General features: G+C 35.5%; 1 protein-coding gene across 3 annotated transcripts; it reads left to right on the forward strand.

The window, feature by feature from the left end:
• Positions 1-1,011: 1,011 nt before the first annotated feature.
• Positions 1,012-19,830, forward strand: ODF2L (outer dense fiber of sperm tails 2 like). 3 transcript variants are annotated; one of them, XM_015870449.2, is made up of 17 exons: positions 1,012-1,322; positions 2,291-2,446; positions 3,194-3,372; positions 3,611-3,734; positions 4,556-4,687; positions 5,814-5,876; positions 6,475-6,546; positions 7,495-7,611; positions 9,315-9,500; positions 10,725-10,834; positions 12,357-12,492; positions 13,229-13,339; positions 13,545-13,649; positions 16,933-17,018; positions 17,114-17,276; positions 18,014-18,139; positions 19,656-19,830. In XM_015870449.2, the coding sequence occupies exons 1-17, from the start codon at positions 1,215-1,217 to the stop codon at positions 19,782-19,784; spliced, it is 2,103 nt and encodes a 700-aa protein (XP_015725935.1). In that variant the 5' UTR covers positions 1,012-1,214; the 3' UTR covers positions 19,785-19,830. The 3 variants fall into 3 exon arrangements, with proteins under 3 accessions (XP_015725935.1, XP_032302191.1, XP_032302192.1); XM_032446301.1 differs by lacking the exon at positions 1,012-1,322 and adding an exon at positions 1,543-1,561; XM_032446300.1 differs by lacking the exon at positions 2,291-2,446.
• Positions 19,831-24,699: the final 4,869 nt, after the last annotated feature.

Raw genomic sequence — 24,699 nt, forward strand, 5'->3', positions numbered from 1 at the left:
AGGCACCAAGATCAGAGCTAACAAACCACAATGCCAATGCAAAGTTCTGATGGAGATCATTAATTCACTGTGAAAGCTATGGTTCCAATAAAGAATAAAGCAGAAGGCTTCTCCACATGCAAAGACAAAATCTCCCCTGAAATACAGGTATAAACCTGCCATTAATCCATAATGAATCATGGAGTGATTTCACCTTTAGTAGAATTATAAATCTTGGGATTTAGCCTTTTATTTTTTTTTTATTATTATTTTTATTTTTATTTTTTTCTTGCATGTATATGAACTTTCTTTTCTCTTCAGAAATCTGTGTCTCATCTTGTTCAGGAGAGCATTGGTGGAGAATGGGAGGAATGGAGCAATCCGTCCTCAGCCGAGCTCCTCTTGACACAGCCTCTTACACAGCTCTGGATGCGTGCCCTGAGCGCTGCTCCTGCATCGGGACATACTCGCTTGTTTTGTTGAATCTGTACCACTACGTTGCTCAGCACGTGACAAGGAAATGGCACTGAACACTGACGAAGCCTGTGGTGACACGAGTGCCATGGGTACCTGGCATCAGCTTGCAGTACTTGGGTCCCCTGGTGCTCAGCAGTTCTGAGCGGAGCAACGCCCCAGCTGTAACCACGGCTCCCCGGGGAGCACGGCGCTGTGTGCAAGGCTCTGAGAAAGCGATTCCGTGGGAGACGACCAAAATGTCACGCCTGTAGGAGGCAATTACCCGCGTGCTCTCGGAGTGCTGCACTGCGGTTTGCATCTGTTAATCTTGTACGAACAATACAGATTTACCTAAGGAGCAGAAAAGCTAGGAGCATGACTTTTTCCTTTGTGCAACAAAAAAAGATTCGGAGAAATCCTTTTAAATAAATAACGACAACCTCAATAAAAAGTACTTTAATGGAAACATCCAGAAAGAAAGCAAGTAGGAGCAGAGGACATGCCGATCCCCAGGTCTCCCCAGGCGCCCTGTCCTTGCTGTAACAGCCGCCTCCCCGCGAGGCGCTGAGCGCTCCGAGGTGCGCACGCCGCAGCCGAGCAGCCGTTGCCGACGCTCAGTTGCACGGCAACCGAGCGTCTATCTCCGACGGGCCACATTCTCCTCGGTACACCGTGTTTTGCAGAGCCGCCCGGCTGCGTCCTGCGGTAACTTCGCAGGTAGCGACGGATGGGCACCAGCGGGTGCTGAGCCGCACGGAGCGCACTGCAGCGCTGGCAGAATGCCGTTACCGACACAGCCAGCAGCAGCATCACCGCCCTGTAACCGCACCGCTCCCGTACGCGGCTCCGCTGCTCAGGAAAACTTTTTTCTTGCTGATATTGACGAGGTAAGTTTGTTATTTTCTGTTAAGACTGAAAAGTGGTGCATTGAAACGATGTGAAAATCTTATTTCTTCTTTTCTGCGTATCTAGATGAATTAGGATAGATTAAATTTCACACTGAACCTGCCAAGGTGCCATTTTCAATGAAAGCAATGAAATTCAATAACCCAGCTTTGGCAATATAACCAAGACAAAGATACAGAGACCTGGACTGTGTTACTCAAACTGGGGCCTGCTAGGAAATGTAAGCATGGGAAGGGGAGCTACACATTAAAATAAATAATATTAACTGCAACTAACTACGCTATTGCAGTGCAGTTATTTGCCTTATAGCAAGAGTCTGAAATAGAACACTATACATCCTGATTTTGTGGGAGAATCTCCCAGAATTGTGGTATTTGTTTTCTCAAATATGTGACAAGAGGAATACGTATGGAGGAATACAAACTTTCTGCCTTCTGAACCCATTTGGAGAGGATGCATCACTTGGTATGGAAGCAGGAGTTGTTGGTTCTGGCCAGGTATAGCAGAGGCAAGGCAGCTTCCTGGTGCTTGCCAAGGGAGTGGGGCAGTGGGGTTTGTTTGCCAGTGTGCGCCACCTGGAGCTGGACTTCTGTGCCTTGTGGAGCACATTGTCCTGTGCAGCTCCAGCGTAAGCAGCTGATCCCAGAAGACAAAGGTTGCTGCTGCTGCCTCCAAATGGGATGAACTGCTATGACATATGGTATCTCCTACATTCACTGCAGGTAGTTTGCCTTTACTTCACATACGAGGTCACAGCGAGCTGTCAATCAAAGGGTGCATCCTGTGGTATCACAGGGTTGTACACTTGTTGGAAATCATAAATGAAAGTGAGATTTCTTTGATGCTTAACATTTCTGAATTGCCTGAAGATCTGGCTTGTTTTATGCTGGTGCGTCTTGAGCTGGCAGTGAGTGATACTAAACACTACAAAATCATGGATTTGTTTCAGGGAAAAAGGTGTGTGGTATCTGTCACATCTCAAGAAGAGGGAAAACTTTGTTCGGAGATTCTGCCATACAAAAATAATTGTCAGAGAACTACAAAAGCTATCCAAGATGGAAAATATTTTACTGAGCTAAGCAAAGAATCTGATGATCCAGAACAAGTAAGAAAATGGGTAAAACAAAACATATTCACCAATGTGAATATGTTTACCATTCAAATATTTAACATTTAATCTCTCTCTCTCTCTCTCTTTTTTCTAGGTATGGAGACGGCTGAGGTACTAAATGAGTTTGTTTGTTTTTTGTTGGTTTTTTTTTTTTTTTTTTTTTGTCCTATGCATGAAAATGTTCCTGCAAAGTTTGAAGGAGTTCAGAGGGTCATATAAGTCAAAATAGGAGAAATCACAATGAATTCACATTTTGCAGCAGTTAAATATGAGCCATGGGGTGATATGGAAGTCTTGTGGAGTAAAGAACCAAGATTTCTTTTTAAATTGAATGTGATTTTTCATTCCTGAGTTCCTCAGTCCTGTTCTGGAAGTCATAACCTTTACTTCCTGCATGCTAACAGATGGCTGTTTATTATGAACATTCCTTATTTGATCTTTAGGTTTTCATGGACCTGACAGCCTTATGTCATGAAGCTTTTTATTGACAGCTACAAAGGGAGTTGCCTCATAGACTGTGGGGAAGATAATTATGTGAGAACCAAACAATGGCATGAGTAATTCACATTCATTCATTTCTCAATTCTCAGAAAACTTCTTAACAATTCCCTTTATACTGATCAATTAACGTGGGGGCAAAAATCACCTTTCCTGTTTGTAATGTACTTATTTTGTGGTAGAGAATCCGCACCATCATAACCAAGGACAAGCTAAACTCTAACTGAATACATTGTTTGTAAGCTCCTAGCAACTGTGCAGGAGGAAACTTGGAAAAAGATGTGGGGGCCCCGTCCTGGTAAACACGGGATCAAGATTACAGAACTGTCCCCGCTGCTTAAAGAAAGCTCACCAAAAAATCATCTGCCACAAAACCTGTATAGAAATGGAGAGAGAAGATGCACTTCAGACAAAGAAAAAAGGTAAAATTTCATAGTACAAGGAATGTTTGAATAATCTACCTTTAAATTTACTTTTAAATAAGTATTTGAGAATAGTGATGTGGAGAAGCCAAAGTGTAAGCAAACCCCATCAACTTCACTATGTATCTTCTAAAAAAACAGTTGTAAGAGTACACGTTAATAACTAGGCATGAGTCTTGTTTATTTGCATACTTTTGCTAATAAGTCAAGTTGCATTTATTATTTTGTATGTGGACAGGGAGAAGGAAAATGCCTCTCATGAAAATGATGCTTCACTGGAGACTTTCGAAGCAGAAACGGCAATTAACTCAGTAGAGAACTTGTTGCCGACTCTTAAAGACATACTTGGTAGAATGACAAATGTAAGTACATTGTAGTCAAAACTTTGTACACACACTAAATACTGAAGTAAAAATTAGTTATTGTTTAAATTTATTGTGTTCATCAATGTCTGTGGGTGTTTTTTTAAACTTAGAAAGTCTTAAATTTCTGATCTCTGCAAATGCTTGTCCCACTTCTAAATCCCATTTGCAGAGGATGCACAAAAGAGTTCTTGAAAGAGCAGAGGTGTGAATTTTCCTATTTTAACCTTTGACAGACATAAACATAAACCTTATTTAGATATGTACCTTAAAACCTGCTTCCCCTGTTTCTAAGGACAAAAAAAGATTCACAAGTCAATGCTGCCTGACTATAATTTGGGGGGAGTTTTTCATATTTTCTAATTAATTTATCAGTTTAAATGGTCATCCCAGAGTTTCATTTGAACTTTTCTCCAAGAATATTAACATGAACATTTTCCATATTTATATTACATGCAGATGAGGAAAAGATGACTTCTTTGCAAGGAGTTATGGGAAATGAGATTCCAAAGTTTCCACTTTGTCATTGATGGGTGTTTTGGGGGTTTTTGTTGTTGTTTGTCTGTTTGTTTTTTATGCTAGCACAATGGCATTTGGTCTATTAATCAGATATTAGATCAGAAGAGGAAACTCTGTGTTTTGCATCCTGTTTAAAAATTACTACAGCAACATTTTTAATTTTGTTATTTTACTTTAAAATATTGCAAACATTTATTTATTTTTACTGTCTCTTTTAGAAAGCAATGTTTAAATATTAGCAACAAGTGTTTGGGGCAGTTTTGTGGGTCACATATAATTTCTTGGTTATGTTGTCTTAACAGGTTTGTAAACTTTCTACATCAGAAATGATAATTATTGATACACAAGAGGATTTGCCGGTAAAAAAATTAACAACACTCCAACTCACCAAAAGATTGTTATGGCTTTTACTTCTAACAAGAGAACAGAAACATGTAAGATGACCCAAAGCAATCACAAGCTTCCTGTGATCACGTGTCTGTAAATTGTAGGATGGGTTCTAAGTACTTGGATAATAGAAGGAGAAAGGATAGTCCCAGAGGGAACTACTTTATAATAATGGGAATGCAGAGAGATTAAGGAGATGGATGCACCTGGGGAGCCAGGTGGGCTGTGACAGGGTGCAGGAGCTAGTTAGGCATACGTAATTCCAGGTGGAAGAGGCATACTTATTTTAAAAGGATTGAGAACAGCTGTTCCAATTCCTGATATGGAGTGCAATATGCTTTGGAGAGCAAGTACAGTATGTAGCAGCATGTGCTGAAATACTGGGCTTAGAACACAACGTGACTGAAGGATTTTCACTGCCCTTGTTCTGTGGCTACTAATTTCGCTGCTGGCATGTTGTGATCTGGGATACTTTATGGTGCTGATTGTCACTCGGAGCTTAGATCATGTCTAATGGCATAAAATGCTGAGTTACCATGTTTCCTTGGAGGTGTTAGATTCACTCTCTCAGCAGTGGCACTAAAATGCTTTGGATGTACAAACTGAAATTTGTATTGTTTGTTTTATTTATTTAAATTGAGCCCTTCTCCTCCAAAATTCATATTATAAAATGTTATTGGCTATGTTATATAGTCACATATGTTCTCTTAGATTTATAGCAACAGTTAATATAGATTAATTTTTCTGCTTTCTTAGGCTGTGTTTTATGTTTCATTCTTCAGACTTTCATGTGTAACTGAAGTTACCAAAAGCTTTTAACAGTTAATATTAGCCTGTAAAGTACTACACTTTGTGCAATTACTTTTACTGTTTCTATGTGTTCAAATAATGCTTAAGCACAGAAGGTTTTCAGACTGTTCTTTGCTGAAAGAAATAAATTGGTATATGGAATAACCCCAGTTTGTTTTCCTTCACTGAGATGTTTCATACACTAAATAAATTGTATATTTAAGGTTTAAAATACTAAATCTAAATAGCCCACAAGAGTGCATGTTTTAATATTTTTATGTACTAAACTGAAAATGAACTAAAATGATGTCAAATTCAAAGCTAAACACTTAATCAATTCGAAACTGAAGTAATTTCTTAACTTTTCCTGCATTTGTCTTGCAGATAGACAACAAAAATATTGATGCTTTGATACAGAAGTTAAGTGAAAATGAAACCTACAATAATGTGAGTAAACTAAAATATCTGTTACTTTTTTATTCTACATTAATTCTACATACATTTCTTCAAACACTATCTGGTATAGACTGAACTAATAACAAAACCCAAAACAATGGAGCAGAGAGCTAATATAAAGAGATATATACTTTAAAAATAATGCACTCATTGGGTTTTGTTCATAAATATTTATTAGGCCTATGATTATGTTGTATTAACTTCTTGTGTTCTGTTCATCATTTGTTTTCCTATCATTTTTCTACCACCTGTCATATTTTTTTAAAGCAGATTATTTTTCCTTTCTTAGGGCAACATAACAAGTACTTAGAACAACTGAATGTGTATAGAATTGTGAAATATGCTTCAAGCAAAGTCTTACTCACATGACTCAAAAAAGAGCCTATTATGATCTATACAGTTAAAGTAAACACTGATTCATCAGTACATCTTTAAGGCCATAGTTTCTGCCATTTTAGAAATGATGGCAGTATTTTTGATGTATCATCAAAAATGGAATCTCAGTCATTTTTAACTGAAGTATTTGTCAGTGTGTATTATGATATTAGGCATGAAAATAGTTGATTATTTTTTTTCCTCCTTCATGAAGCACCTCAGGAGAAAGATAGTAGAAAGAGAAGAGCATATTAAAGAACTTTCATCCAGGATTCAGCCTAAAAGAGTGAGTGACCAGCTATTTTAGTTTTGTCCCAGTATACTGTATTCTTATTTTCTAATGTCATATTTTGATGAATGCAATTGTTTCAAAGATCTAGGCATTAAAAAAAATGTCTGGAAGACATTTCTATACATAAATCTATTAAAACCATCAACACTGTATCCACATCTGTTTTGAGTACAAATTTTTCTTAATGCTAATGCCCCACAGTTCTGGGAGGTCTATAAATCTGGACTAATGGCTTTGGACTTTGAGTGCTCTTCTTACTGGTATCTGTAGCAAACACTTGCACTATTACATTAGTCTAAACTAGTAACATGATTTCTTTGTGTTTTTGTTATTATTAATGCAAGCCAAATGTATTAAGTTGCAAAAAAAAATTTGTAGATCAGCTGACTGAATTTCTGGTGGGAAGTTGTGTTTCTCTTACTGTTTATGTATGTCTCTAAAACTGAATGATTTCAATGTATCAGTAATTCTTACAGCAGCTGGCGATCTTTGGGATCTAATGAAGATTAATTTGCATCTAATTATTTAGTGCAGAGCTCACCAGTTTGGCTTAATTTTGGTGGACCTGTTATATTATGTATCCTTGTTTAGCCTGGATTTCTGTGCCAGTGCATCCAGGCCCAGTTCATCTTACCAAATTAAATGAAATATAAGATAAGAAGTGTACAGGTGTTCTTTAAATTTTGTGATATTTGTTAGCTTTCTACACAAAAATTGTATGGATGACACTGATAACATTAGTAAGAAGCTATTTGTCATGGTTTTGTGTGATTTTTATATTTTCTTATGAGTGTACTTGTAAACTATGTTTTATCCTTTTCACCTTTTGAGGGAGTTAAGATGACTGTTGGAAATTCTGCAACAAAGTAGAAAGAATAAAGTTTACATCATATGGCATTATCTCCCCAGACTAGTAATTCTGTGTTTATTTCCCTTTCTTAGGCCCACGAACTGAAAGAAAACTCTCTGTCAAGACCAGTAAACACAATTGAAGCTCATCTGCGATATCAGATTCAAAGAAAAGAAGTGGAAAATGATGAATTAAAGCTGAAAACACAGGTCAACATGTCTTTATATGTTTTAAACTTAAAGGCAAATAAATTAACAAAGCCCTTCTGTGGGTTTGTTTCAGAACTGGGAATTAAATCTTTTTTAGGTGTAACTTTGATCAAATTGAATAAAATATATATTATTTCATATATCACTTAAAACTTTGTAAGAAAAATCTGAAATAATTTTTGAAGAATCGCAATTTTAGTTTGCAGTCTATCTTTGTTGTCTAATTGCAAGTTACTTTCTTCTAGTTGTTTCAACTTATACATAGTAGTAGTCCTATAGTATCTTTCATATTGAGTCTATGGAAACTGCCTTACGAAGTGAGAGGCAAGTCCCAGAATGAGTTTTCCACTGTAAGTTGTTTGAGACAAGTGTGGCAGACCAGCACCTGTTTCTTTTTATAAATGGTGAAGAAATCAATAATCCTTTTAGTACCAATCAATACACTTGTGACTAATTCCTAACCTCACTGTGTTAAAGGCAGGTGAAATCCTGGGAAATATGGGCATTTGCAGCAGTTGCTCATTGAAGAACCATGTCAAGGATGAGTTCAGGTGGCAGACAATGGAGCTGAAAGTGGTCTCAGATTTTAGTATTTGAATCCAATAAAGAAATAGGCATAAATGAGAAAACCTTGGCTGCAAAATAATGTGATATTAATTTTCAGTATTTTTCTTAGTAGTGCTCATACCCCTATGAATTATGCAAATTTGAAGCACATTTGTTAGAATTATTACATTTTCATTAAGTAGTACCTGGATAAAGTAATCAGTGAATAATTTCATCTTCATTGAATCTTTGTTTAAAGGTGTTGTTTGTGTCCCCCCTCCCCTCCCCCCCCCCAAAAAAAAAACCAAACCAAAAACAAAAAAAAAAACCAAACAAACAACGACAAAAAACCAAAACACAAAAACATTTAAATGTTAAAATTGAGTCTTGGCCACTGAATAATGCCGAAAGCACTTATGTGATTCTGACCCCCTGTGGTTGTATCAGGAAATAGCAGTTATTTGCTGAAATCAAAAGTTAAGGAGAACTGTATATGGACTCAATGACTCAATTTCTTCAGTTTCTTCAATTCATTGAAGTTGGTTTTGATAACATTTGATAAAAGACCACAACACAGTTCATATATTAAGAAAAAATACCTAGGTCTTTCCTGTCTCCTTGACTTATAATACTCAAATCCAAAATCTAACCTTTATGTTAAAATTTCATTTGCAGTTATACTGATCTTCAGCCCTAGTCATGTGCTTGCTCACTGTAGATTCAGAGCATAAATTACATCAAATTATATCACTAGTAATAATGTGATATTCATCAAAATGAATGTCTAGGTGCTGGTGTAACTACTCTCATTTCCCATCTCAGAAATGGGTTTAATGTCTGTGCCATGTCATCTACAGAAATTTTACATTCATTTGAAAGAATGTGTGGTGATGGTTAGATTGATGTCTTTCTCCCTGCTCCTTCCTTTTTCTGTCTCTTCAACCTCTTATCTTTGTAACAAATTTCCCAACATGTGATTCCACTTGCATAGTAATGTACAAATGTTGTTTAACTCCTTCTGTCAACCAGAATACTTCAAATGTAGATATTAATGGAAACAAGTTATAAATTCAAATACTATTGTTCATTATGATACCTTACAGACAGATTTATAAGGTGTAAGATTTGAAAAGAGTTAATATTTAATTATGCTGCAGACTCTAGAGAAGAAAATAGCAGAGTGGAAAATTCAAATTGGTGAATACAAGCGTCAGATGTTGGCCTTGAGGGAAACAAGTAAGCAAAAGAAGGCTGGTCTGAGAAGAGCAATCAGGTGCCAGAAACAAAAAGCAGAATGCTTTGAAGAAGCTGTGGAGAATTTAACCTCCAGAGTAAAAGAACGTGTGAGTGATTACACTGACCAATATCGTCCTGTGTTAAATTGAATAACTGGGAGACTTTCACCTTGTAAAACAGGGAAGTTTGTTGTTGCATTGTTTCCATCTCTTATCTTTGTTCCTCAGTTAAGGAAAAGTTTGCTATAAGAGACATGCAAACCATTCTTTGCGTTCACCATATTTGTTTTGTTTAAATTTAGTGAATGTCTTTAGCAGCAATTGTACACTTCATAGTAAATAAGTGGAGTCTGATCAGCTTCATTTGTACATCTTCTGATATTTCTCTTAGACCTCTGAGGAGTTACAATGACTAAGCTCAAAAGTATGGTATGCTGTCAGATAAGAACTGGGGTTGAAGTCTATGTTTCCTTTATGTATTAGCTTACGGTGTCTCCTGTGGATGCTTAGCTTTGTATTTCCAAGCTTTGAGTTTTTTTTAATATCCAAGCACATAACTTTAATTCAAATTGTTGGGTTCTATCTTGCCCTTCACCTGTGTGCAGGGTGTAGTTATTGATAAAGACCAGGTGCATCACGGCTGTGCTGAGACTCTGTCAACTTACTTACATTTCCTATTGAGGGTGCATTGCCATTGTTTAGGATTTGCCTGTAGTAAGGGTATTTTTCCAGTTAGTATATCTGGAGATGGTTAATAATTTGTTTTCTTTTCTTTGATCTTTCTAAGAAGTTACTTTTAGCAGTACAGAGGGGTAGCATTTGCTTATCTCTTGAATTGGTAGTGTTTTGTAGTCATGTTGTTGTTTTCTTTCCATTGAAGACCTCATTTACTTTCAAGACAGAATGCTGGTTAATGCTGGAGTTTATGTAACCTTGCATTTCTTATATAGCTGAAATTATTTTAATTCTTAAAATGCTTTGACAGTTCTATTTTAATATTAACTTATACAGTTTATACATAGAAGAGATGTCTTGGAGGCATTTTTGTTTTAAGAAGTATTTATTCTTAAATAATAGTACATTCTGAAGTTGACATATTTTACCTGTGTTTAACTGTGTTGGTACTTTGAAAGAAGTTTGTATTACTCTTTAATTTTTTAAAATGTGGGTAGTTTATTATTTCTCTTTTTGAGATAATAAGACAAAATTAACACTGTTTTGTACTAGAGAGTTCCAATAAATGGCTCTAATATTTAGAAGATTTTGTAGAAGGAAATGGTGCTCCTTATGGCATCCTTAAGATTCATGATTTATAATTCATGCACACTCTAGGAAGTGAAGTTGTCTGAGATACTGTCAGCTTCTGATGCCTGGAAAAAAAAGCATGATAGAATGGTAGAAGAAAAGTCAGTGTTAGAAGTTCAGAAAGAAGATCTTAAGAGGTAAGTTAAACTAGAGGCAATCTAATTTATTTTCTGCAGTCACAGAAATTTTGTATTCAGTACCTTATTACTATTGAAAATGTAAGCAATTTTCTGTACTTATATTAAAATTCTCAGCAGAATTTAGCAGCTGGAAACTAGAACAAGTTAAAGAATTCTAGCTTCATTTCACAAGTTGTTAGTTTGTTTTTAATAACTTCCCTGTAGAAGGAAGGCACTTGCTACTTCCCCTGCATAGTCTTTTCCAGCTGGAGCATGCTAGAGATCATTGCGCTGTTTCACAGAATCATTTATTTAGTGATTCAATGACTTGAGTCTCAACACTTGCATTTGCTGCAACGTAAAAATTCTTATTTGGGCTTCCAGGCTCTACTGCAGACTAATGACAGCAAAATTGTTTTGGTTCCACTAATATCTCACCCCACTACTGGACAGAATTCCTCACAGACGCACATTTGAACAGTTTTCTCTTGTCTGAAAAAGTAAGACAACACTGCCCAATCTTACTCAAGCAGTGAAACGTAGGTGAAGAAAGTGCCATCTTCTTTGTCAGACATTGACAAATATCTCTTAACTTTTAACATATCTTTTAATATTGGCTCTAACTCAGAAAAAAGAGCAAGAGAAACCAGTAAGTGCTTTTATGCTCAAATTAATGCAGAATGCTTATTTTATGAGGATTTTGATTCACGCTCAAATACATAACAAATTAAATTGGCTTGACTTTGATTTTTGTTTCAGAAAATCTGTTATTTATGAAAATATTTTCAGCATATTTTAAAATTTCACAGGATTACAGGTAAATGAGGGGAGGCTGAAAATCTGTCTAGGCAGCTCTGGCCTATTGTATATGCATAGACAACCAGGAAATAAGAGGAAAAGGAAAACATCTATAATACTGTCTTCAAGTGCTCTTTTTACTTACTGCTGTTTTTTGCCATTTGTACTTGAACCGGAACAAGTCTTTATTGAAGTGTACCATTCTATCAAGACCTGTGGTACTAGACAGTAAATGATTAACTAAAAAGTGAAATAACTCTTTGTTTGACTTTGTTAACATGAAAAAATGTTGAGGGACAAATGACAATTTATTGTCTTTAATAATGGGAAGTACTAATCCTAAAGTAGCCATGGAGTGCACTTATCAGGACATCATCTGATAGACTCATTTAAATTCAACTTTTTTTTTCTTTTTTTTTTTTTTTTTTACAGTAGATATATGCATATTTGCCTTGGTAGTACACTTGTGTATTCTAGGTAATACATTTATCTACAACTGATCTAGGTCTACTTCCCTGGTGGATCACATTTCTTTTGGGAAAAAAAGAAAATTGTGTTTCAACAGATACTGCTTTCTTTCAATATTTAAATGTGTTCATCCATGCATTTATTTATTTTTCTTGTAAGAAATAAGAGCAATGTAAGAAATAAAAGCAACTCTGTCCTAAGGAACAATTTGAGTTGCATAGTGAGAGTTCTGGAAACATTATATGTTACATGGAATTTCTTGCTATCCAACAAGGCAGATCACAAGCCTTTCAGAAGACCTAAAGAGAAAGGAGGAAATCAGAAGAAAAACTAGTGAGGAAATTCTTGGAGAGCTAAATTCTGTCAACTCTGAACATGAGAGGCTTTATCTTGAAAATGAAAAATTAAAGGTGAGATGGCTTTGCATTTCCGATGCATTTACAAATTAACCACTTTAATTTGCTGTTGTCTGTTTGTCTAGAGATCCCAGACCTGTAGGATAAATTCTGTCACACTTTTTTTTTTTCTTTCTTTTTTTTTTTTTTTCACTGCAAGTGGAATGAAATGTTAAAAGTTTATCAGTGGAAATCTATGGCAAAGCTAGAAACAGGTTTTTCTAGTCATTCTCTTTAACCAGGATGTCATTTGTTTTACAGTCAATGGATATAAAATTACTTACCTGGAAGTTATTCTCTTTAATATAAAATATAGTTTCACAAACACAAGAATTGAATTTATCTTGATTACTGATACAATTCTTTAATTGGATTTCCAGGTTGTGTATGGTATTTATCTTCCAAAATAAATATTCTTACAAGCTGATAAATGAGCTGTGGAATGTCAGTGTTGATTGGTAGGATAAGTAATCGTTACTGCTCTTTATGTCTTCAAGTCACTTGATAGAAATATATTGTAGATTGGGTTGTTTTAATTGTATCATAGAATCATGACCTGAGTTGAAAAGGGCCACAGTGATCATGTAGCTTCACCCCCTCACTATGTGCAGGGTGGCCAACCACCAGACCAGGCTGCCTCACATCCAGCCAGGCTCTGAATGCTTCCAGGGATGGGGCGTCCACAACCATCTCAGGTGACCTGTTAATGTCTTTTGATGTTTGTTTTTTTTTTCTCCATGTTTTAATAAAGGCTTTCCTTTCTGCTTTGGAAGTCAATATTGTTTCTGTTGAAAATGACCTGCTATGTCTGCAAGAAAAGACCAAGCTACAGGAAAATGTTGTTGATCATTGTAAAAATCAGGTGAATAGCATATTGAAATGTTCAAACATAAGTTTTAAATCTATAAACAGTTTTGAGCAAATCATAAAGGTTTTATTTGTAATAAAAAATATTTGTTGTCATGGTGATTATAATAGTTGTGTAACACTGAGAATGATAGTAGCAGTCCTAGTAGTTCTATTTTAATAAATAAAAAAAAAAAAGGTAAAAATATGTTGTGTCCTAGGTGCAAGAATTACAAGCAGAAGTAGAAGCACTGAAATCCAGGTATAAAACAGTCTTCAATGAAAACAAAAGTATAAGAGAAAGCAAATGTTTAGAAGTCTGTGAGGTAAGTTTTGTGGTTTTACATGCTCCCAAACAGTTCTGTAGGATGTTGATCCTACGGATGTTACATGCACTTAATAGAAGTAATAAGGTACTGGCTCTTTTTATTTTGCCATGCTAAATCTGAATTTAAATGCATTGAGTGCTTTACTAACTTTTACTTTTGAGTGGGTGTTTTTTTGGGTACTACACAACTGCAAATAGCTGGGAAGAAAATGAAGACAAATGACTAATGGGTTGAGCTGCTGTTCTAGAATTCATTCCATCACTTAAAAAATAAATAAATGATTTTGTTGATGATTTTTAAACTAGCAGCAGAGCATCTATGAAAGCTGAGTAGGAAATAAAACCCACTGCAAGACTGTTCAGTGGTGTAAGTTTGATTTATGCAGCAGTCAAAAGCGAGAACCAATACAGAGACAAGTATTAAGTTTCTTCAGCAGGTGGAGCTGAATACTGGAACATGGTTAGCGCTTTCTTAAGCATCAGCAAACATCATAGAAAAGTAGCAGGAAAATGACTTTCCTTGGTTTCACTGCTCATAACATTGCGTATAGTTTTAGGTAACAGGGCTGAAATGGGGTCAGGTTTTCAATTGCCTGTTTGTTGAAAACTAATTCTATTCTCTAAAACATCACCTCAGATGTTCATTTTATTTTATACTCTCATTATTTTTCCTTGATTTATCTACAGAATGGAGAAAAAAATTTTGTGATCCCATAAATAATATTTGTGCAGCATTATATGCAGCTTTATGTGGCATCAGTTGTCTTCTTTTCAAATACTGCAAACTCGTTTGGCTAGAATTTTTCTGTAAGCTGCTCTTTGCATGCAGTTTTCTACAGTCTATTATGATAAAAATCAAAATTTGGATGTTGCTTACACTTGCATAATTTTGTGTTTGTTATCAGTGTTACTGAGTCTCCAACTGCATGTCATGAGAGAAAATTCTCCAGTGAACTTGTTGCTTCGGGTTTTCTGATGAAGCAGATGACACTGAAACTTGTGTAGAATTTTAGATGTACTACTTGTGTGGAAAGCTGTTAGGTATCATAACAGTTAATTTATGGTTTTAGGCTTAAATTTTTCTACTATGATGATACTGTGCAGGTGAGGGATGAAACAGAGCCTAAGTTGAAAGTGTTAGCACACGTTTGTGGTTTACTGAAAACAGCTGAAGTAAAACTGAGGATTTCAAGAAAATCTTGTGTACTGAGAAAGGATCAGTGCACAGAAATGTGAAACCCTGAGGGAGCTGCAGGTTCAGGTGCTTTGTACGTGCAGGTTTTTAAAGACAAATGAGGAAATTATGTAGAAGAAATTCTCCAGAATATCTTTTCCTACTAGTGCTTGAGGTCGTTTAGCTGTTTCATTTGTTTCCTTCATAAATCAGAAAGCTGAGAAAGTATTGCCAAGTGTATTTACATTAATTCAGTATGGAAGAAGAAATACTGTGTTATTTATGTTTACTTTTCTATGTTGTATCCTTAATGTAATATATTCTCTGTCCTTTAGAATAGCTATTTCCTGTTAAGTCATTCAGAATTCTTCAGAAATATATGTGCAAATCTAATTATTGTTTGCACCTTGTGGAATAACTTAGTACTATATTCGTTGTTTTTTTAATGACTTATACATAAATCAGAAACTATCTGCTCAGAAAAATAGCTATAAATTATATTTTTATCATTACTTCAACATTTTAATGAATACATTATGAAGGTAGATGGAAAGAAATGAAATATCTGCTTTAATAAAATATTTTCTATTTTTAGCAGTGTGTTAACACTACTGCTTTTATTTTCCCTTAAGGCCTGAATCTAAACATTTCTCAGCATTCTTTAGCTGTGGCATCCATTTCTGTGGTTTGGGCTTTTTTTCCCTCTTCCATTTTGTTTTGTTGTGCTTTGGGTTGGAAGAGAATAATTTGCTAGCACAAATGACACAGGTGTTCGAATCAGTAGGGTGGGAAAAAAATGTAATCTTCCTGTGTGTGGAAGACATGCTGACTTCAGCTGAAACACAGTGAGTCTCTCTGTGTCTCTACATGCTTTATTCTTGAAAATGTAGATTCTGATTTTCTTTTCCAGTTTCCTGTCATTATCATCATTTCGGCCTCAAATTTTCTTGTTTCCATCATTATAAATACTTGTTTCAGAAGCTGATAAATCAATCTTTGCATACTGAATTACTTAAGTAATAATTAGTTTTGAGGTGCACTTCTAAAACTACTTCTGTATTTTTAGTTCTACTACATATCCTTATGAATAAATTTTAAAACATCCTCCTAAGAGTAGTGAAATAATTGGGGAATAAAATCAACAGTCTAGTAAGCAGCAGTTCATTTTTGGCAGTAAATCTCAATTATGTCCTTTAGATACTCTAACCATATGATTAGATTTTAGGAGGATTCCTTTTGAAGAAATTGGGCCATATGCAGATGCCCTTTTTTGGGGCTTATCTGAACAAGGACATCAGCTTACTGCCCCGCTGCTGAAAGTCTATTTTACTATCTGTCTGTTAACAGACCAGCCTGTAATTATAAAAGGAAACTCAGCCATGTTAGCTCAAGTTACTGAATGAAACTGCTTGATGTAGTCCAGTAAATGATGGAGACTGTCCTTAAATCATGGTGCCAGCAGAATGCAGCTGTGGCTGTTTTCTGCTGATCTCATACTGATGGATAGTAGCAAGAGTAATAATCTCATTGCTACTAAAGTAAAAATGGCAAATTTTGTCAATCTGGATGCTGGGTAGGAGGGGTATGGCAGTCTGGCTTGTTTTTCTTTCAGTCTGTTCTTATGAGCTCAGTTGCCCCTTTTGATTATATGTGCTAATGTCAGAAATTCTTTGCCAGTACAGTCCTGTTCTTCCATGATAAATGTGTATGTGTGTGTGTGTATATATGTATATATATATATGTACGTATATATGCTGTATCATTTTTATGGTTCCTGTGATTGTAGTGGTGAGGGAACTTATTCTTGCTGTAACCTAAAGCCTTAATTCACAAGGAAGTAGCCATGGCCAGCTCTTAATATGCAAGGCTATGTGAGCAGCATATGGGTTTTGTTAGGATTTTGCTTTGTTACACAACACATCTTCAGTCTTCAGTGGTCACGTAAATTTTTAGTATTTTGTTTTTTTCAAAAACCTGAGTTTCTGAAAGATGTGTACTTGAACTCAAAATTAGATTGTGTGTCTGGATTTTATTAGGCATCCTTAATTCACTTTGTAATAACTTTTACATAAGACCTTCAACTAGAAAGGAACTGTTATTTCAACAGGAGAAAGATGGTGTAAATTCTGTGGGTAATCATTCCTTAGAAGAGGAAAACAATAACATTCAGAAGAAATATGAACATCTTAAGAGGTAATTCTTAAACAAAACAAACAAACAAAAATACTGACTGATTTGTGCTATTACACTGTACTGAAAGATAACATGTTAAAATCTTTTGCATAAAGGATTCTAGAAAAGATGGAATTTCAAAATGAAGAACTTGCTTATCTTATCAAAAAAGAAGATGAGAGTCTTCAGTGCAGTAAACTGCAGCTTGAAGCAAAAACTGCAGAGTATAATAGTTTAACCAAACAACTGGAATCTGCTTTGGAGGATGGAAGAAAAATGGTACTGATGGTTTAATACAACTCTTAGCTTTGATTACGATTTCCTATTGAAAATAATAAAAAAAAAACAACAGTTAAGTGGACCAAGATTTCGTCATTGTTTTTGTGGCAAATCAAAATGCTTTAACCAATATAAAGTTGGTTAGGTTAAATCCCACACAGTGGAGTTTATGGACAAGGGCATAATGCTTCCCTTATTTTCTTTGCAAGAGCTGGCTCACAAGAACGTTAGTGCTAAAATCTTTTTAATCTTAGAGCAAGAATTTAATGTTTTTAATATTAAACGAAGTTTTATTATTAACACAAAGGATGCAAACACTGATTTAAACGGAGAAGAAAATGAAGGAAATTGGATTTCAGTTAATTGTACTGTTGTTAAAAAAGGTGTGAGGTTGTAATTTCTGCCTCAGATTGATCATGTTTGGAAAAAATAAGTATTACTTATGTCAGTGCTATGTGAGAGTTTAGATTTGGTGTTGGGGTAAAAAATAATAAGTTGGAGTACATGTATAAATTTGTTGCAAAAACTGCTCCCTCTTCAAGTATGTATTTTTTTCAAACTGAAACTTCATTCATATTCAGGCTGAAGTTTCCAGGTTTATATAGCTTTTGTGTATGGCTGAAATGTTGGAGGTTGGAATGGGGAAATATTTCTATTAATGCTAAAGATAAGAAATAATTTGATTTGGGGTTTAAGAAGAAGTCAACATATGTTATTTCTCTATCATGCTAATACAGGTAGATGAAGAATTTGGAAAAATGTCATACTTAGAACAAGCCCTTCAGACAAAAATGCTTGTTCTTGAGAATGAAGTGAGAGAGATGCAGGAGGAGAAAAAAGAACTTCTTCGTGTATTTCACCATGTGAGTAAATAATACTGCTTGGCTCAAGAAATTGTTGCATTACCATTTCCATAAAGTTTCTCTCACTGAAAACAAAACTTTTAATACAGTTGATAAGTGTGCTGGGGAACAGTAAATTATTTCAACTTGACAATATATTTTGTATATTGACACTTTCAGCAGATTTAACAAAGGCTCAGTTAATCTTAATAAATCACTGGACTAACACTGAGCTTAAATTTCTTATTCAGACCAGTTTTCATACAAAATAAGAATCATAAAGTAGGTATGAAACTGTAATTTCCCTCTCAGATAAATTGTTTTTATACAGCATAACAATATCCAAGCAAACATGTTTCATAACCACATAATGGTATCTTTCTTTTTCCTTTCTTTCAGTTTGTCCATCTTGCTTTCTTTTTTCCTGACTTGGTAAAGAAATCTTACCATACAGGAATTTATGCAAAGCTTTCAGTTGTATAGTGATAGTGTGGTAATTGGTGATAGGAGAAGTGTTTTGTTTTTTTCTAAGAGACAAAATGTTAAATATCCAGGCTTTGACATGTAGATACTTACTTTCTTACACTGTGGTTCTGCTAAATGGGTAATAGTCTGAAAGCAGAAAAACAAAAAAGAATGGAAGGGGATGCTACCCCCAATCTGTTCTTTTAACTAATCCAGAAAATCTCAACACATTTTTTATTAATAGAGTGACATTAGACAAAGTTTTGGTAGAGATTTCTCCAGCAGTCACTGACAATAAGCTACAAAGCTATCTACAATAAATATGAGAGACAATAGAAGACCTCACTCTTAGATTCTCAGAAACAAGATTGTGTACTCTACCTTGAAGTGTTCAAGGCTGAAACTGCAGACCAGCGTAAATGCAGAACCTCTTAAGGGTTCAAATAATGCAACAGAGATACTGTTCTGCATTTGGTATGCTTTAATTTTTATTTCCATTGAGTATAATTCAACTAATGACTGCTTTTACCCTAAGATAAAAATTTTAAAACAAAGACAGAGATTAGCTAGTAATTTTTTACTATTTCAAATATATTTTCATATTAATTCCCTACTATGCTACTGTTAAATAAAAAATTAAGGAAATTTTCTTGTCTGTTGGCCCAGAAAGTCTCACCTGCTGAGCAGGAGTATGAAAATTAATCATACTCATCAAGTAAATTATGGTAATATCCTCTTATCTTAAAAAATAAATTGAGTATCATTCTATAATGAGGTGTGTTAAGATTAAAAATTCAAATAATCTGCTTCTTTGGGGAGGTTAGTCTCTACAATCCCAGGCTATTTTTGGATTATAAACCTATACAAGCATGGTCAGTTTGGTTTTGACTGGGCATAAGCAAGGCTTCTATATCTTGAGGTCCTTTTGAGTATCTCAAGTTTGTAAGGCCTCTGAAAAATTTAATGGATAAATAAGGCCTCTAAAATGTAGGTACCAACTCTACCACATTGATATTTGATTTGCATTTTATCTTTGTGTTGCCTTTCCTTTTTTTTTTTTTTTTTTCTTTAGAATGAAAAGCACCATGAGGTTTGCTTGAAAGAGCTGGAAAACAGCCTACAAAGGTCAGAAAACAAGAAGCAGAGCATGCAGAATTACGTGCAGTTTTTGAAAACCTCATATATAACAATGTTTGGCTGAATTCTGTTAACTTGATTTATTTTAATAATAAAGAAATGGTACAAGATTTGGCTCTTACTCTTGTTAGAGGCAATGCTATTGAGATCTTACAGAGTTTTGTGGGATTGAGCACCACTGTTTCAGTTCTACTCCGAGAAAACTCCTGCAATGGATCTAGAAACACAGATTAATTCTTACTGTATATCCTACTGGCTAATCACATTCAGAGTATTTACCTGATATTACTGATAGAAATAGTTGTATTATTCATGGAAGTGAATAAAGTGAAAAGGCAGACTGCATGATAGTAATGAAAGGTGTGTAAGTGTAGAATATGGAAACAAAGCTGTAAATTGGTCAGTATGTAACCGTGTTTTAGGCCATATGATATAAATTCTTGTGTGTCTCCTTTTAGTCCATGGTAAACAAAATAAGTGCTAATCTGTCTATTAGCTTATTACTAGAGAATTAAGGATGATTTAAGAACTTTATCTTTCTCCCACCTATGAGACAAAAACTGCTGTAAATTCTGTTATAAGGTGGACACTTTGCAGTAAGAGGAACTCAGTGACTTCTTTCTGGATACTTGTATCCTTAAGGAATATCTGTGTAGAAGACAGCAATTATTGTATGATCAGCAGCTCTATATGGTGCATTTGATCTAATGAACAGTGAATGAATTCAGCACTTGGATTTTTGTTAAAAAGAAAATTAACATGCAGCTCTGAACATCGTCTATTAGAACTGAGTCCAATATTCTGCTTTGGAAAGGAGCAAGAGTAGAACTGTTGTGACAAAATCACTTTGTTGGTGTCTTCTTACAGGAAAAATAACCCATGACCCAGCCTCCTCCACTGACAGACTGTTCAGCAGCATAACAACTGTGTACAACCCTCACTGTGCTGGGAGCCTTAGAGCTGGCCAGCACAAACAGAGATCAAAGCAGGGCCCCCAAGGAAGGGGTTGTTTGAGGGCATGAAGTAGACATGATGATTGCAGGCAGATTTCTTTTTGCTTTTGTTGAAAACCTTCCTGCCAATTGTTTTAAGGTTGATATAGGTTGTGCATGCTCAATGAGGCTGGAGGGGTGAGAGTATGATGTTGATGTCCACTGATGAGGAATTTAAGCAGTCAAAATTGTGAATTTACTGTAGTCGTAGGTGTCCCCCTCCAATGTGCTTGCCTTCTGAATTTGTGGCCTTACTTAGTAGCAAAGCTTCCAAGCACTTTAAATTTTATATTACCATCCAAATCTATCTGCATGTTTTCACTCAGTATTCATGGAATCATTCAGGATAATGTAAAGGCATTGACTTGCAATCCTTTGCAGCTACAATCAGTCCAAGCAAGCATTAAGTATGCCATTCCTATGTGGATAATTCTGTACTAATAACAATATCATTTTTTCTTTCTAGAAAGCAACTGATGTATGAACAGATCCTTTTTGTTTGCGTGTTTGACAGGATGGATTAAATATCCGATTAGTGTATCATTCTTTATGGCTGATTAATTCATTGAAAAGTGATATTAAAAAGGATGTTTTAAGTGTAAGACTCCCACTTGTGGCAGAGTAAACATGGCATTTGTTGTTTGTAGAGCCATACCTTCACATTTATTGAAAACATAAATATTTCATATGCCACTATTTCCTTTGAAAATTGCAATGAAGCCATAGTGGTTAAATTTTGACATGCTTTTCAACCCGTCCACTCTTTCATGTCTAATTTTTATAGCAGCTGTTATACATACAGCAACCATCCCCATATCTCCCATCACCATTTTAGGCAAGCTGAGCCCTTGTTCATTATCACGGTGACCACATTCCTATTCTTAGAAAAGCTGCTTTATTGCAAAGTAGCAGCACACTCTGGGGCAGAAATCCACTTACTAATTTACAACTCCACCCACTAAATGCTACTTTGAATTATAAACTACCAAAGCAAGCAACATACTTTTAGCAGCTCCAGTTTTTACCATCATGCCTTATGAAAGTCAATGATGTTTTTGAAGTGCACAAATGTTGTCATTCCAGGTTATTTGCAGAACGCTGCCTGTTCTTTCACAGTAAAGTTTCCCTCCCCTCTTTTCACTTGAGAAAGTCAGTGCACTAATATTCTGCAAAAAGAGTACCGACAACTCATACAATACAATCTTAAGATATCTGAAGAAAGACTTCAGCCTAGAATCTTTCAACTCTTGTGAAAAATCTTTGCCAGAGTACAGGCAAGCTTTCCTGACTCTGTCCTGAGCTTTATTTCCAATTTGTTTCTGAATATCTTACCATAGAGTAGGATGTGTGTTTTCCTAATCACTGGCATGATGAGGCACTGGAACATGCTGCCCAGAGAAGCTATGGATGCCCCATTCCTGGAGGCATTCAAGGCTAGGCTGGATGGGGCCATGGGAAGCTTGTGTGTGGCAAGTGGATTGGAATTAAATGATCTTAAAGGTCCCTACCAACCAAAGCCGTTCTATGATTCTATAAATCACATAAAAAATAGTAATGACGTGAAAAGATGTTTACATACTGCAGTTTAGTGTATTGATGGTTGTGGGGGTTTTTGTTTGTTTGTTTTTTTAATGTTTAAATTGGGTTGTATAGGAGCAGATAACTTGGGTGAAATTTGCTAGAGAAAATTCTCCAGATGTTTCTGGCTTCTGTACTCAGAGCTTGAGTACAGAAAAGTGTCCTTGCTCTGGAAGGCAAGAATAGTGGCTCTGGATAAGTTGCAGGGGGATCGGAAGACCCTAGAATTAGTGCTCTGTAGGTGGCAGCCTGTCCACCAACATGCTGATAGGAACAATCTGAAGAGACTGGCTTTCTCTGTGATTAAGTAAAAGCTGAATGATCAGGCTTATCTTGAAAGAATTTTTAACCCTAATTTTTTTTTTATTTTTTTTTTTAAATTGGGTCATCTTTTCAAATTTAAATAATTTTCCTACTTTTGTTGTTCTGTTTTGATGGGAATTTGGCTTAGGGGAAGCTTTACAAGGTATTTCTGAATAGACAGAATCCTATGGTTTCTCTATCAAGAAAAAAATTGAATTCAAGTTCTAAAAATAGATTCATGTAATTGTTCTGATATCTACTGAGGACATTCCAAACCTAAATAATTTGATGCACTTATACTCTGACACTGACGTATTCTATCAGGCTTATGTGACTTGGATATAGGTATTTAATTTCTTCTTTGTATACTTGTATTTCATGGTTGCCTTCTAATGATGTGCTTCTAGGTATTAGTCTTGAAGAGAGCAAAAGTTTATTTTTATTGTAACTATTACTACTTGGGTAAATATTGATTTATAATTATGAACCTTCATTCTGCAAATCAGACTGAACCTCACATAGTGTGAAGAGAAAGATCTAAGAGTGGATGAAGTATTAAAAAGGTTGCACAAGATTGCCATGTTTGATTCCAAATTTTGATGATTTAATGTCTACTTTTGTCTGGGATTATGTAAACGGAATCTTCCAGCAGAAGATAATTGCAAAGACTCACAGAGTTCTGTGAAAGAGTAAATGGATTTCAGAAATCCTTCCAAGGTGAATGTCCAAGCTTCATTCATATATTTATAATTTTGTATGAATGGATAGATAGAGGATGGGTGATTATAATATCTTACTGTATCAGGTGGCTCTTAGAATTTGATTTCTCTGATTTGTTTTATAATAGATGAGGCTTCCGATGTCACATAAAATATTGGATCATACTTTCTGAATTATCTTACTGTTGTATGTATTTGATCATCCATTCAGAAACTTAAGTTCTTGAATCTAAGAATATGGAATTAATTATCCTTGCTTAACGTTCATCACACTGGAATAGGTTAATCATCTTTTGAACTAGATTGTTTCCATACCAAGACATTATTCAGGATTAACAGAGTTATCAAAATGTTAATAACTAAAAATCTGTGGGCCATTAAAAAAGGCTTTCTGGGTCAGTACCTGTCTCAGAGATTTTCTTAAAATAAATGAGCTGCTCCGTTCATTCTGCTTCCACAACAGCTTTTGATGATGTTATTCTATTTGTTACATGGAGGAACTTCTTAACACTGCAGAGGGCACGGCTCCAGGCGCGCAGCAACAAAGGCACACACATAGGAAGTTGCTGTCCCAGATTTATATGAAAAAGGTGCAGATTTGCAACAATGTTTGAGGAGCAAAGTGAATGTCTATTAATTTAACTCCTGTGCTCTCATTTCAAAGCACATTCCTTTTGCCTGGCATTGCCTATGTTCATAGTTGAAATGTAACAGTACTCTGATACAGAAATAACTTAGAACTGCTTGGTTTTGTTGCTTTTCTGTTACTTCCTTTTTCCTTTAAAAGTCTTCCTGGAGAAAGAAACTCACAACTTTGTGAATGTTACTTGGAAGTTCAGGCTGGTTTCAGCTAGGATAAAGGGTTGCTTTTTAGTTAGTTTGTTTTTTTCCATCACAGTGTGTGGTATAATGCTATGTTTTGGCTCTGGGGGAAAAACAATGCTGACAACTCACCGATGTGTTAGCTGTTGCTGAGTAGTGCTGTACAGAGCCAAGACATTTCAACTTCTTGTACTACTCAGTGTATGGTTGTGGAGGTCTGAGGGGCACGAGATGTTGGGGTGGGCAGTACCAGGACAAAAGGGATATTCCATTATGTATGACATCCTGAAAAAAAAACTTTTAAAACTGTGGGGCTGCTTGGGGACTGGATGGGGATTAGTTGGTGGGTAATGAGCAATTACTTTGTGCATCATCTGCTTCGTAAGTATATAATATCATTACTATTATTGTTCTCCTTTTCCTTTTCTGTCTTAGTAAATGGTTTTTATCTCATCCCAGAAGTCCTACTTCGTTTGTTTCCAATGTTGTTGTTTCTTCTTCCTCCCTCTGGGAGGAGCAGAAGGAGCAAACAACCACAGTGCTAACCTGCTACCAGGTTAAAGCA

Source organism: Coturnix japonica, chromosome 8 (assembly GCF_001577835.2).
Source record: "Coturnix japonica isolate 7356 chromosome 8, Coturnix japonica 2.1, whole genome shotgun sequence".
In the NCBI taxonomy this organism is placed as follows: domain Eukaryota; kingdom Metazoa; phylum Chordata; class Aves; order Galliformes; family Phasianidae; genus Coturnix; species Coturnix japonica.

Bases quoted from the DNA above. Each gene is read 5' to 3' on its own strand.
- ODF2L (XM_015870449.2), top strand. From the start codon at position 1,215: ATGCCGTTACCGACACAGCCAGCAGCAGCATCACCGCCCTGTAACCGC. The intron at 1,323-2,290 runs GTAAGTTTGTTA...GATTTGTTTCAG, and splicing joins TTCTTGCTGATATTGACGAG to GGAAAAAGGTGTGTGGTATC. The intron at 10,835-12,356 runs GTAAGTTAAACT...CTATCCAACAAG, and splicing joins CAGAAAGAAGATCTTAAGAG to GCAGATCACAAGCCTTTCAG.